At 45.2% G+C, this 12,880-nt stretch overlaps 1 protein-coding gene across 1 annotated transcript in view; it reads right to left on the minus strand.

Annotated features, from left to right (window-relative positions):
• Positions 1-12,880, minus strand: part of EPB41 (erythrocyte membrane protein band 4.1) — a 253,110-nt gene that overhangs the window by 11,265 nt on the left and 228,965 nt on the right. Inside the window, exon 15 of the mRNA XM_011955664.1 lies at positions 2,426-2,527. Within this exon, the coding sequence (XP_011811054.1) occupies positions 2,426-2,527 (102 nt within the window). The remainder of the gene's footprint in view (positions 1-2,425; positions 2,528-12,880) is intronic.

Raw genomic sequence — 12,880 nt, forward strand, 5'->3', positions numbered from 1 at the left:
CCAGGTTCCCGCCATTCTCCTGCCTCAGCCTCCTGAGTAGCTGGGACTACAGGTGCCCACCACCATGCCCAGCTAATTTTTTTGTATTTTTAGTAGAGACGGGGTTTCACTATGTTGGCCAGGATGGTCTCGAACTCCTGACCTTGTGATCCACCCACCTCAGCCTCCCAAAGTGCTGGGATTACAGGTGTGAGCCACTGTGCCCGGCTGGATTACTAAAATCTTTATTAAGCTAAACAGAAAGTCACAATTCTGTATTTACTTTCTCCTTTTTCTTCCTCCTGAATACCACAGAGATTTAGCAAGTAAACAAAATAGGACTTTCTGTGCTCTTCTCTTACACATTTCTGTTTTAGAGTCCGGATACTGATCCTCTACCTTTTTTTTTTTTTTTTTGATACAGTCTTGCTCTGTTGCCCAGGCTGGAGTGCAGTGGCATGATCTCTGCTGACCACAACCTCTGCCTCCTGGATTCTAGCGATTCTCCTGCCTCAGCCTCTTGAGTAGCTGGGATCACAGGCGCACGCCACCATACCCGGCTACTTTTTTGTATTTTTAGTAGAGACAGGGTTTCACCATGTTGGCCAGGCTGGTCTCGAATTCCTGACCTCCCGATCCACCTGCCTCAGCCTTCCAAAGTACTGCGATTACAGGCATGAGCCACCACACCCAGCCTCCTATACATTTTAATTGATCATTTTCTTTTTTTTTTTGAGACAGAGTCTTGCTCTGTTGCCAAGGCTGGAGTGCAGTGGCATGATCTTGACTCACTGCAACCTCTGCCTCTTGGGTTCAAATGGTTCTCTTGCCTAAGCCTCCCAAGTAGCTAGGACTATAGGCGTGTGCCACCGTGCTCGGCTAATTTTTATTTTTTTAGTAGAAATGGGGTTTTGCTGTGTTGGCCAGGCTGGTATTGAACTCCTGACCTCAGCTGATCCGCCCACTTTGGCCTCCCAAAGTGTTAGGATTACAGGCGTGAGCCACTGTGATCATTTTCAAAAGGAAAAAAATCTGAAGGCTAACAAACATGTCACACAGCTTGAAATTGGGCTCTTTTATTTTAAAGCATTTTCATATTATTGATGTTAAAAGGTCTTCACATAATCTCCTGAAGGTGGGTAGATTTCTCTTTCTGGTAGATGAGGAAAACCAAGGTCTAAACACATTAACTAGTTTCCAGTCATCTGTGTATTGATGACAGAGCTTGGTCAAGAAGCTATATTTTTACCTATTAAAAAAAGTATTTTTCTCTAGTGCTACAGCAAACATGACTGCCTCTGATTTTCTGGGGGTAGTTCCAATTTTAGATATTTTCTCTCTCTTGCTTCCTATAAACTATATTCTAATAATTCCAATATTTCAGCATCCAAACAAATTCTCCTGGCCTTGTCCCTGGAATGCTGTAAAAATTCTTCCTCAGACCCAGACTTCTGATTTTGGGCTTGGAAAATATGGTTGTATAAAAATACCAAAAATAATTTCCCTTAAGCTGACTTTTTTTTTTTGTTTTTATAGAGACAGGGTCTTGCTCTGTCACTCAGGCTGGAGTACAGTGGCATGATCACGGCTCACTGCAGCCTTGATGCCCTGGGCTCAAGTGATCCTCCCACCTCAGCCTTCTAAGTAGCTGGGACCACAGGCATGCGCCACTATGCCCAGCGAATTTTTTTTTTTTTTTTTGTATTTTTTTGTACAGATGAGGTTTCACTATGTTGCCCAGGCTAGTCTCAAACCGCTAGGGTAAAGGAATCCACCCATCTCGGCCTCCCAAAGTACTAGGATTATAGGTGTGATTACACCACGCCTGGCGCCTTAAGCTAACTTTTTTTGAGATGGAGTCTTGCTCTGTCGCCCAGGCTGGAGTGCAGTGGTGCGATCTCTGCTCACTGTAACCTCTGCTTCCCAGGTTCAAGCAATTCTCCTGCCTCAGCCTCCTGAATAGCTGGGACTACAGGCATACACCACTACACCCGGCTAATTTTTGTATTTTTAGAGATGGGGTTTCACCATGTTGGTCAGACCAGTCTTGTACTCCTGATCTCAGGTGATCAACCTGCCTCGGCCTCCCAAAGTGCTGGGATTACAGGTGTGGGCCAACGTGCCTGGCCAGGCTGACTTTTTAAACTTACTTCCACAGCCAGATAGGGGACTCACTGACCAGAGAGACAGACAGATGTGTAAAGAGAACAACCACACCTACCTTTAGGAGACTACTAAGTAGGCAGGGATACTCTCAGGGTATCTTCCTAGATTTACTGCTGGGGAAGGCAGCAGGGCCTTTCCATCCGGGACTCTTTGAATAATGTGGCTTACTAGGAATGGAGCTGAAAATATTTGCTTATGGACTAGGGTCCTTCTTGCAGAGAGGTGGCAGCAAGCTCAGCCTGCCCTTGGGTTCCATAAGGGGTTCTAGCTGGTCTGTTACCTTGGTAATTTGAGTTGTGGTGGTGCTGCTTGTGGTCTCAGATGTGATAGTTTGAGCTGTCAGCAAGACTCCTGGGTCCAAGTCTCCACTGTTGTCATCAGTCTGCAGAAGAAAGCATGGCTCATCATCATGCCTCTCAGGAAGACTGAGCAAATATTGCAGGCTGCAGCTTTGCTCTTCAGCTGCACATTCTGATGCAAAAATCTCATTCCCTTAGAGTGACGTCTTTTTTTTTTGAGACGGAGTTTCGCTCTTGTCGCCCAGGCTGGAATGCAGTGGCGTGATCTCAGCTCACTGCAACCTCCACCTCCCGGTTTTAAGTGATTCTCCTGCCTCAGCCTCCTGAGTAGCTGGGATTGCAGGCATGCACCACCACACCAGGCTAATTTTGTATTTTTAGTAGAGACGGGGTTTCTCTATGTTGGTCAGGCTGGTCTCGAACTCCTGACCTCAGGTGATCCACCCACCTCAGCCTCCCAAAGTACTGGGATTATAGGTGTAAGCTACCACACCCGTAACCTCTTAATAAATAAAATAAATTGGGCCATGCTCGGTGGCTCATGCCTGTAATCCTAGCACTTTGGGAGGTGGAGGCGGGCGATCACCTGAGGTCAGGGGTTTGAGACCAGCCTGGTTAACACAGTGAAACCCCGTGTCTACCAAAAAAACAAAATTAGCTGGGCTTGGTGGCACTTGCCTGTGATCCCAGCTACTCAGGAGGCTGAGGCAGAAGAATCACTTGAACCTGGGAGGTGGAGGTTGCAGTGAGGCAAGATCGCGCCACTGCACTTCCAGCCTGGGCAACAGAGTGAGACTCTGTCTAAAAATAAATAAAATAAAATAAAATAAAATAAATTCCCTGGGCACAAAGTTCCTTCTAAAAAAGTTGGATGGGTATAGTTTCCTTAGCATTGAGTCAGTGACAGGAATGGATCAGAAATAGGAGGCAGGGGCCAGGAGTGGTGGCTCACGCCTATAATCCCAGCACTTTGGGAGACCGAGGAGGGCGGATCACCTGAGGTGAGGAGTTCGAGACCAGACTGACCAACATGGAGAAACCCCGTCTCTACTAAAAATACAAAATTAGCCGTGTGGTACATGTCTGTAGTCCCAGCTACTCGGAGGCTAAGGCAGGAGAATAGCTTGAACCCAGGAGGCACATACTGCAGAGGGCTGAGATTGTGACATTGTACTCCAGCCTGAGCAACAACAGCAAAACTCTGTCTCAAAAACAAAAAACAAAATAACAACAACAACAACAAAAAGAAAAAAGAAATAGGAGGCAGGAACATAGCCACAGGTTCAACAACAAGAGTGACAAGAAGCGCACATATAGCATTTTATAGTTCACAAATGTCTTTCAAACATTACCCTTTTTTTTTTTTTTTTGAGACAGAGTCTAGCTCTGTTGCCCAGGCGGAGAGCAGTGGTGCGATCTCAACTCACTGAAACCTCCACCTCCTGGGTTTAAGTGATTCTCCTGCCTCAGCCTCCTGAGTAGCTGGGAATATAGGCACATGCCACCATGCCTGGTTAATTTTTGTACTTTTTTTTTTTTTTTTTTTTTGAGGTGGAGTTTCACTTCTGTTGCCCAGGCTGGAGTGCAATAGTGTGATCTTGGCTCACTGCAACCTCTGCTTCCCAGGTTCAAGTAATTTTCCTGCCTCAGCCTCCCAAGAAGCTAGAATTACAGGCGCCTGCCACCACGCCCGGCTAATTTTTGTATTTTTAGCAGAGACAGAGTTTTACCATATTGGCCAGGCTGGTCTTGGACTCCTGACTTCGTGAATCCCCGACCTCCACCTCCCAAAGAGCTGGGATTATAGCTCTTTGAGCCACCACGTCCAACCACTAACTAATATTTTCTTCAGCCAAAACCAGTCATCTACTTTAGATTCAGACTCAACTAATATTTATTTTACTCCTACTATGTGCCAAGCATATAATTCAACTGTTATCTCAATTATGCCTCTCAATATCTGAGGGAGGAACCATTATTATACACACTGTACAGTTAAGAAAACAGAGAGGTTAAGAATTTGTCCAAAACTCTAATGGGTGTTTGAACTAGGACTCAGGGCAAGAAACTTCCTGTGTGGAGTCTGGGGTTTGGGTCCCCACCCAGACAGTAACCAGCTGTGGGACCTTGGGCAAGTCATTCTGACTTCTCTGAGCTTTAGGTTTCTCATTTATTTGATTTTTAAATTTTTATTTATTTTATTTTTTATTGAGAGAGAGTTTTGCCTTCTCCTCAGGCTGGAGTACAATAGTGGGATCTCGGCTCACTGCAACCTCCACCTCCCAGGTTCAAGTGATTCTCTTGCCTCAGCCTCCCAAGCAGCTGGGATAACAGGCGCACTCCACCACACCTGGCTAATTTTGTATTTTTAGTAGAAACGGGGTTTCACCATGTTGGCCAGGCTGGTCTCAAATTCCTGACCTCGGGTGATCCACCTGCCTCAGCCTCCCAAAGTGCTGGGATTACAGGCGTGAGCCATTGAGCCTGATCTAGTTTTCCCATTTATAAAAGCAATACTGGGGCCTGGGTACAGTGGCTCACAACTGTAATCCTAGCACTCTGGGAGGCCAAGGCAGGCAGATCACGAGGTCAGGAGTTCAAGACCAGCTGACCAATATGGTGAAACCCTGTCTCTACTAAAAATACAAAAATTAGCCAGGCATGGTGGCACAGGCCTGTCGTCCCAGCCACTCAGGAGGCTGAGGCAGGAGAATCTCTTGAACCCAGGAGGCGGAGGCTGCAGAGAGCTGAGATGGTGCCACTGCACTCCAGTCTGGGTGACAGAGGGAGACTCCATCTCAAAAAAAAAAAAAAAATTCCCAGGTACTTGGGAGACTGAGGCAGGAGAATCACTTGAAACCAGAAGGCAGAGGTTGCAGTGAATCAAGATTGTGTCACTGCACTCCAACCTGGGCAACAAGAGCGAAACTCCATCTCAAAAATAAATAAATAAATAAAATAAAAACAATACAGGAATATGTGTTCTGCCTACACCATAGCACTTATAAACAAAAAAATTATACAAATAAAATTAGCTTATAAATTGTTATAACATGAATTTGCATGCCAGAAGGGCTAAAGCTTTTTGAAGAATTCCTCCTCTACAAACCTGTGACTCTATCTTTATCTACCTCCTGCCCGCTCCCTCTAGTCTCTTTTCTGTCTCTGAAGAATGCTAAAGATACAGGAGACACTGTTATGTTTTCCTACTTACTCTGTTCCCATACAGGGCCTCTTTTCCTTGATCCTCTTACCAGTGTTGCCTCATAATGGTCATTTTATGATCCAGCAATTTGACTCTTAGATGTTTACTCAAGATAAATGAAACACCCACAAAAAGATTTGTGGCTGGGCACGGTGGCTCATGCCTGAAATATTATCACTGTGGGAAGTGTAGGCAGGTGGATTACCTGAGGTCAGGAGTTCGAGACCAGCCTGGCCGACATGGTGAAACCACAAAATACCCAAAAATTAGCCGGGCGTGGTGATGCATGCCTGTAGTCCCAGTTACTCTGGAGGCTGAGGCAGGAGGATCGCTTGAACCGGGAGGCGGAGGTTGCAGTGGGCTGACAGCATGCCACTGCACTCCAACCTTGGCAACAGAGTGATACTCTGTCTCAAAAAAAAAAAAAAAAAAATTTATGCATGAACATTCATAGCAGCTTTATTAATATTTTCCCAAACTGAAATTCATCCAATTGTCCATCAACGAATGAATACATAAACAAATTGTGGTATATTCATTCAACGTAATACTATTCAGCAATAAAAAAGAGGGAACTACTGATTCACATAACATGGATGAATCTAAAAAACATTATATTCAGAAAGAAGGCAGACAATGTTGGGCTCAGTGGCTCATGCCTGTAATACCAGCTCTATGCGAGGTCGAGGTGGGTGGATCACCTGAGGTCAGGAGTTCAAGACCAGCCTGGCCAACATGGTGAAACCCTGTCTCTACTAAAAATACAAAAATTAGCCAGGTGAAGTGGTGGGCGCCTGTAATCCCAGCTACTCAGGAGGCTGAGGCAGGAGAATCACTAGAATCCGGGAGGTTGAGGTTGCAGTGAGCTGAGATGGTACCACTGCGCTCCAGCAGCCTGGGCGACAGAGTAAGACTCCAATTCAAGGAAAGAAAGAAAGGAAGGATGGAAGGAAGGGAGGGAGGAAGGTGAGGAGGAAGGAAAGAAAGAAAGAAAGAAAGAAAAGAAAAGAAAGAAAAGAGGCTGGGTGTGGTGGCTCAAGCCTGTAATCCCAGCACTTTGGGAGGCCGAGACGGGCGGATCACGAGGTCAGGAGATTGAGACCATCCTGGCTAACACAATGAAACCCCGTCTCTACTAAAAAAATGCAAAAAAACTAGCCGGGCGTGGTGGCGGGCGCCTGTAGTCCCAGCTACTTGGGAGGCTGAGGCAGGAGAATGGTGTAAACCTGGGAGGCGGAGCTTGCAGTGAGCTGAGATCCGGCCACTGCACTCCAGCCTGGGCGACAGAGCGAGACTCTGTCTCAAAAAAAAAGAAAGAAAGAAAGAAAGAAAGAAGCCAGACACAAAAGTGTACTACTGTATACTTCTACTTACACGAAGTCCAAATCAGGCAAAACTAAGCTATACTGATAGAAAGCAGAGCACTGGCTGCCTAAAGGGGTAGAAATCAAATGGAAAAGGCTATGAAGGCAGTTTCAGGAGTAATGTTCTGTATCCTAAATGTGTCTTGGTTACACATGTATAGACATTTGTGAAAATCAATCAAATTGCTAGGCATAGTGGCTCACGGCTGTAATACCAGCACTTTGGGAGGCTGAGGAGGGAGGATTGCTTGAACCCAGGAGATCAAGATCAGCCTGAGTAACAAAGTGTGTCCCGTCTGTACAAAAAATTAAATAATTAGGCTGGGTGCAGTGGCTCACGCCTGTAATCCCAGCACTTTGGGAGGCTAAGGCGGGAAGATCATGAGGTTAGGAGTTCGAGACCAGCCTGACCAACGTGGTGAAGCCCTGTTTCTACTGAAAAAATAAATATAAAAATTAGCCAGGCATGGTGGCATGAGCCTGTAATTCCAGCTACTCAGAAGGCTGAGACAGGAGAATTGCTTGAACCCGGGAGGCAGAGGTTGCAGTGAGCTGAAATCATGCCGTTGCAGTACAGGCTAGGAGACAGAGTGTCAAAAAAAAAAAATTAAAAAGTTAGTCACATGTAGTGGTGTGCGCCTGGAGTCCTAGCTACTCAGGAGGCTGAGGTGGAAGGATCACTTGAGCCCAAAAGGGGCTGAGGTGGGAGGGTCACTTGAGCCTGCAGTGAACTGTGGTTATGCCACTCTACTCCAACCTGGGCAACAGTGTAGCCTGTAATCCTTGCACTTTGGGAGGCCGAGGGGGGCTGATCACTTGAGATCTGTCTGTGCATTTCACTGTATGTAAAATTTACCTCAAACACACCCATATACACACATTAAAAAATTACACATAAAAACCATCCCCTCTGACCATGTTTTCCAAAGCACGGAGACTATGAATGAATAAAAAAATGGTGCTCGGGCTTACTTATCCAGCAAGATTATAAAAGCAAAAGTAGAAATAGTAAATAAATAATAACAATTGCAAATGAGTATCTAGTGATTATTGTCTGCCAGGCACTTTGGAAACATTTTATGTGCATTAATTCATTTATTCCTGACAACAACCCTATGAGGTACAACTATTAGCCACATTTTACAAATGAGGAAACTGAGGCACATGGAGATTTAGTAATTTGACTGCATATTAGTAAGTAACAGGGCAGGTTCAAAGCCAGGAAATCTGACTCTGACTCGAAAGTCAACACTCTTCCCCACTCTACCCCACTGTCTAGCATCAGTAATAAAAAGCAATGTGGGCCAGGAGCAGTGGATCATGCCTGTAATCCCAGCACTTTGGAAGGCCAAGGTGGGCAGATCACCTGAGATCAGGAGTTCGAAACCAGCCTAACCAACGTGGCAAAACCCATCTATACTAGAAATACCAAAATTAGCCGGGCATGGGGACACATGCCTGTAGTCCCAGCTACTTGGGAGACTGAGGCCGGAGAATCGCTTGAACCTGGGAGGTGGAGGTTGCAGTGAGCCAAGATCACGCCACTGCACTCCAGCCTGGGTGACAGAGTGAGACTCCGTCTCAAAAATAAATAAATAAATAAACAAATAAAAAAATAAAAAGCAATTTGTATCTTGACTGTCTTAAGCTTGGTTAAAATGAAAGGCAAATGTTTAATAACGCAATATAATAATAGCTACCATTTTGAATAGCTAATAAGTACCAGGCAAACATTGTGCTTATTTCAATAACTTGATCAAAGTATTTTTCAGAAGAGAAAACTAAGGCTCAAAAAGACAAGTGACTTGCCCAAGATCACAAAACTAGCAAATGTCAGAATTAAGACCCAAGTCACTCTAATTCCAAAGCCCATGGGCTCTGTCGAGCATATCACGCTACCTTTATATTTCTCTAATATGTTAGGATATTTTAAAATGACTGCTTCTGTTTCCTTTTTTTGTAGGAGCTACCTACATTCACACCACATGGACTTCTGTGGGCAGTGTGGCTCTAACTTTTAAAACAATTTATTTTGAACCATTTAAATTTTGGGGGCGCAGGGTGCGGTGGCTCATGCCTGTAATCCCTGCACTTTGGGAGGCTGAGGTGGGCTGATCACTTGAGGCCAGCAGTTTGAGACCAACCTGGCCCACAAGGTGAAACCCTGTCTCTACTAAAAATATAAAAATTAGGCTGGGCGCGGTGGCTCATGCCTGTCATCCCAGCACTTTGGGAGGCCAAGGCGGGTGGACCACGAGGTCAGGAATTCAAGACCAGCCTGACCAACATGGTGAAACCCCGTCTCTACTAAAAATACAAAAATTAGCTGGGTGTGGTGGTGGGTGCCTGTAATCGTAGCTACCTGGGAGGCTGAGGCATGAGAATCGCTGGAACCCAGGAGGTGGAGGCTGCAGTGAGCCGAGATGGCACCACTGCACTCCAACCTGGGTGACAAGAGTGAAATTCTGTCTCAAACAAAAATAAAAATATAAAAATTAGACAGGTGTGGTGGCACACATATATAATCCCAGCTGCTCGAGAGTTTGAGGCACAAGAATCACTTGAACCCAGGAGGCAGAGGTTGCAGTGAGCTGAGATCATGCCACTGCACTCCAGCCTGGGCTACAGAGCAAGACTGTCTCTTAATAATAATAATAATAGTAGTAATAATAAAATAAACTTTTTTGGCTATGTCTATGGTATAAAAATTTTAAAACTTCAAAATGTTGTACAGTGAAAAGTCAGTTTCCCTCCCACTCCTGAGCCGAGTCCTGCAGTCTCAGTCTCCTTCATCAGGGGCCACTATACGTTTTGGTTGTTGGTTTTTTGTTTCGTTTTTTTAGTACCCATTCAGAGAGACTGTATTGATATACAAGCCTAAACACACATAGCTGCAATATACATCGCTTCTACCTTCCATAAACAGTACCACCATAGTGCATCATGCTTGTTCACTTACCTATTTATCATGTAGCTTCTTCCCATCAGAAGCTTTAATTAAAGGCCACACAGAATTACCTTAATTGGATGTACTATAATGTATTTAAGCAGCTCTCCACTGATGGACATTTAGCTTGTCTCCATGTTAGTGACAACTTAAAGGGATTCTCTGTCATGTGAAGTAATTATTTCCTATATCCTCTGGCTAACAGCGTGTACAGTTTTAAAGTAATTTCCTATTCCTTTCTTTTTCAGTCCCCTTCACTGTCAAGACCTATTCATTCATTTCTCTGTCTCTCTCGACTGACACATTTCTTTTTTCTTGTTTCTTCAGACACTTCAGTTCTTTACAAGCATTACTCCAGGGATGTTCTAGTCATATTCCTGGCCCCAGACCTCTCTCTACCTTATTTCATTTTGTTTTTTTGATACAGGGCCTCACTCTGTCTCCCAGGCTGGAGTGCAGTGGCACAATCACAGCTCACTGCAGCCTCAAACTCCTGGGCTCAAGGGAGCCTCTGCCTCACCTCACCAGTTCATGACTAATTAGCCACCATACCTGGCTAATTTTTTTGTATTTTAGTAAAGACGGGGTTTCTCTATGTTGGTAAGGCTGGTCTCGAACTTCTGACCTCAGGTGATCCACCCACCTCGGCCTCCCAAAATGCTGGGATTACAGGTATGAGCCACTGTGCCCGGCAATGCACATGCTTTTAAATTACTAAGCCACACTGTTTCCTAAATGGAGAAAACATCATCCAGTTCATGGTGAGGTGAGGATTAAGTGAAAAGATTTATGTGAAAGCACCTCGCCAGAATTTCACATGGGTATCTCTTTCCCATCATTCAGACCTCGGCCAAAATATCACCTCCTCAGAGAGGAATTCCCTGATTATCCTAGTCCCAAAGTAGCAATCTTTCATGTAATCCCATATTGTCTAACTTTTTACACCATTTTAGTTTCCTTGCAGCATTTACCACTTTCTGAAATTTACTTATACATTCTTTATGTGCCTTATTGCCTGTTTCTCCTAACTAGAATGTAAGCTCCAGAGGGTAGGGACTATGTACACCTTGTACATTGCTTTGGCTTAGTATGTGAATGCTCAATAAATATTTGTTGCAGGAATGAAATAACAGCCCAGTTTATAGAGGTAACTGTTTTTCTTACTTTTGGCTTCTGTTGAGTAACAAAAGAAAAACAATTCAACACAAATCAACTCTAGTCCATTCAAACCACCAAAAATGAAAGAGACATTTTACTGAAAGTAGGAAGTAAAAAAATTTTTAGCAGGGCGTAGTGGCACACACCTGTAATCCCAGCATTTTGGGAGGCCAAGGCAGGTGGATCCCTTGAGCCCAGGAATTTGAGATCAGCCAGGGCAACGTGGTGAAATCCTGTCACTATAAAAAAAATTAGTGAGGTGCAGTTGTGCACACCTGTAGCTCCAGCTACTTTGGAGGCAAAGGTGGGAGGATCGCTTGAGCCTGGGAGGTCTAGCTAGTCTGCAGCGAGCTGAGATCGTGCCACTGCACTTCAGCCTGGGCAACAGAGTGAGACCTTGTCTCAAAAAAGAAAATGTAGCCAGGCGTAGTGGCTCTTCTTCTTTTTTATTTTTTTTTTAGATGGACTCTTGCTCTGTTGCCCAGGCTGGAGTGCAGTGGAGCAATCTCAGCTCACTGCAACCTCCCGTGTTCAAACGATTCTCCTGCCTCATCCTCCTGAGTAGCTGGGATTACAGATGCCTGCTACTATGCCCAGTGAATTTTTGTATTTTTAGTAGACAAAGGGTTTCACCATGGTGGCCAGGCTGGTTTTGAACTCTTGACCTCGTGATCCGCCCGCCTCGGCCTCCCAAAGTGCTGGGATTACAGGCGTGAGCCACTGCGCCCGGCCACCAGTAATCTCCTCTAAAAAGAACTATAATACTAGCACTTTGGGAGGCTGAGACGCGCAGATCACTTGAGGTCAGGAGTTTGAGACCAGCCTGGCCAACATGGTGAGCCCCAACTCTACGAAAAATACAAAAATTAGCCATGTGCGCATGACTGTAGAGGCTGAGGCAGGAGAATCACTTGAACCCAGGAGGGAGAGGTTGCAGTGAGCTGAGATTATTGTGCCACTGCACTCCAGCCTGGGCGACACAGTGAGTGAGACTCTGTCTCAAAAAAAAAAAACACTTAAGTCCTCATAACACCATGAGGTAGATATTATTAACATCATGGGCAGGGGAGATCAAGGCTCAGAAATATTCAATTATTTGTCCAGATTAGTAAGTGGAGGAGCCAGGACTTGAACTCAGGTTTTTTTGGACCCAAATCCCAAGTTCTCAACCATTACACTAGACTGCCTTACGCAAATGAATTGGGTGGATATAAGCAATCAGATCTAAGACAATTTTGCTTTAAAAAAAAATTCAGGCCGGGCGCGGTGGCTCAAGCCTGTAATCCCAGCACTTTGGGAGGCCGAGACGGGCGGATCACGAGGTCAGGAGATCAAGACCATCCTGGCCAACACGGTGAAACCCCGTCTCTACTAAAAACTACAAAAAACTAGCCGGGCGAGGTGGCGGTGTCTGTAGTCCCGCTACCCGGGAGGCTGAGGCAGGAGAATGGCGTGAACCCGGGAGGCGGAACTTGCAGTGAGCTGAGATCCGGCCACAGCACTCCAGCCTGGGTGACAGAGCGAGACTCCGTCTCAAAAAAAAAAAAAAAGTTCAGATGGAGTTTCCTGGGCTCAGGAGATCTTCCCACATCAGCCTCCTGAGTAGTTGGGACTACAGGCACACACCAGTGTGTCCTGCTCAATATTTTGCTTTAGATAGAGTAGTCTGGGACCTTCTTAGACCAGTAATCTCTTCTAAAAAGAACTGCCCCAGAAAAACCTGGTATTCTTGGTGATAAATGACCAGAAACTCTGTGAAGAA

This window comes from Colobus angolensis, unplaced genomic scaffold (assembly GCF_000951035.1).
Source record: "Colobus angolensis palliatus isolate OR3802 unplaced genomic scaffold, Cang.pa_1.0 Scaffold4, whole genome shotgun sequence".
In the NCBI taxonomy this organism is placed as follows: Eukaryota; Metazoa; Chordata; class Mammalia; order Primates; family Cercopithecidae; genus Colobus; species Colobus angolensis.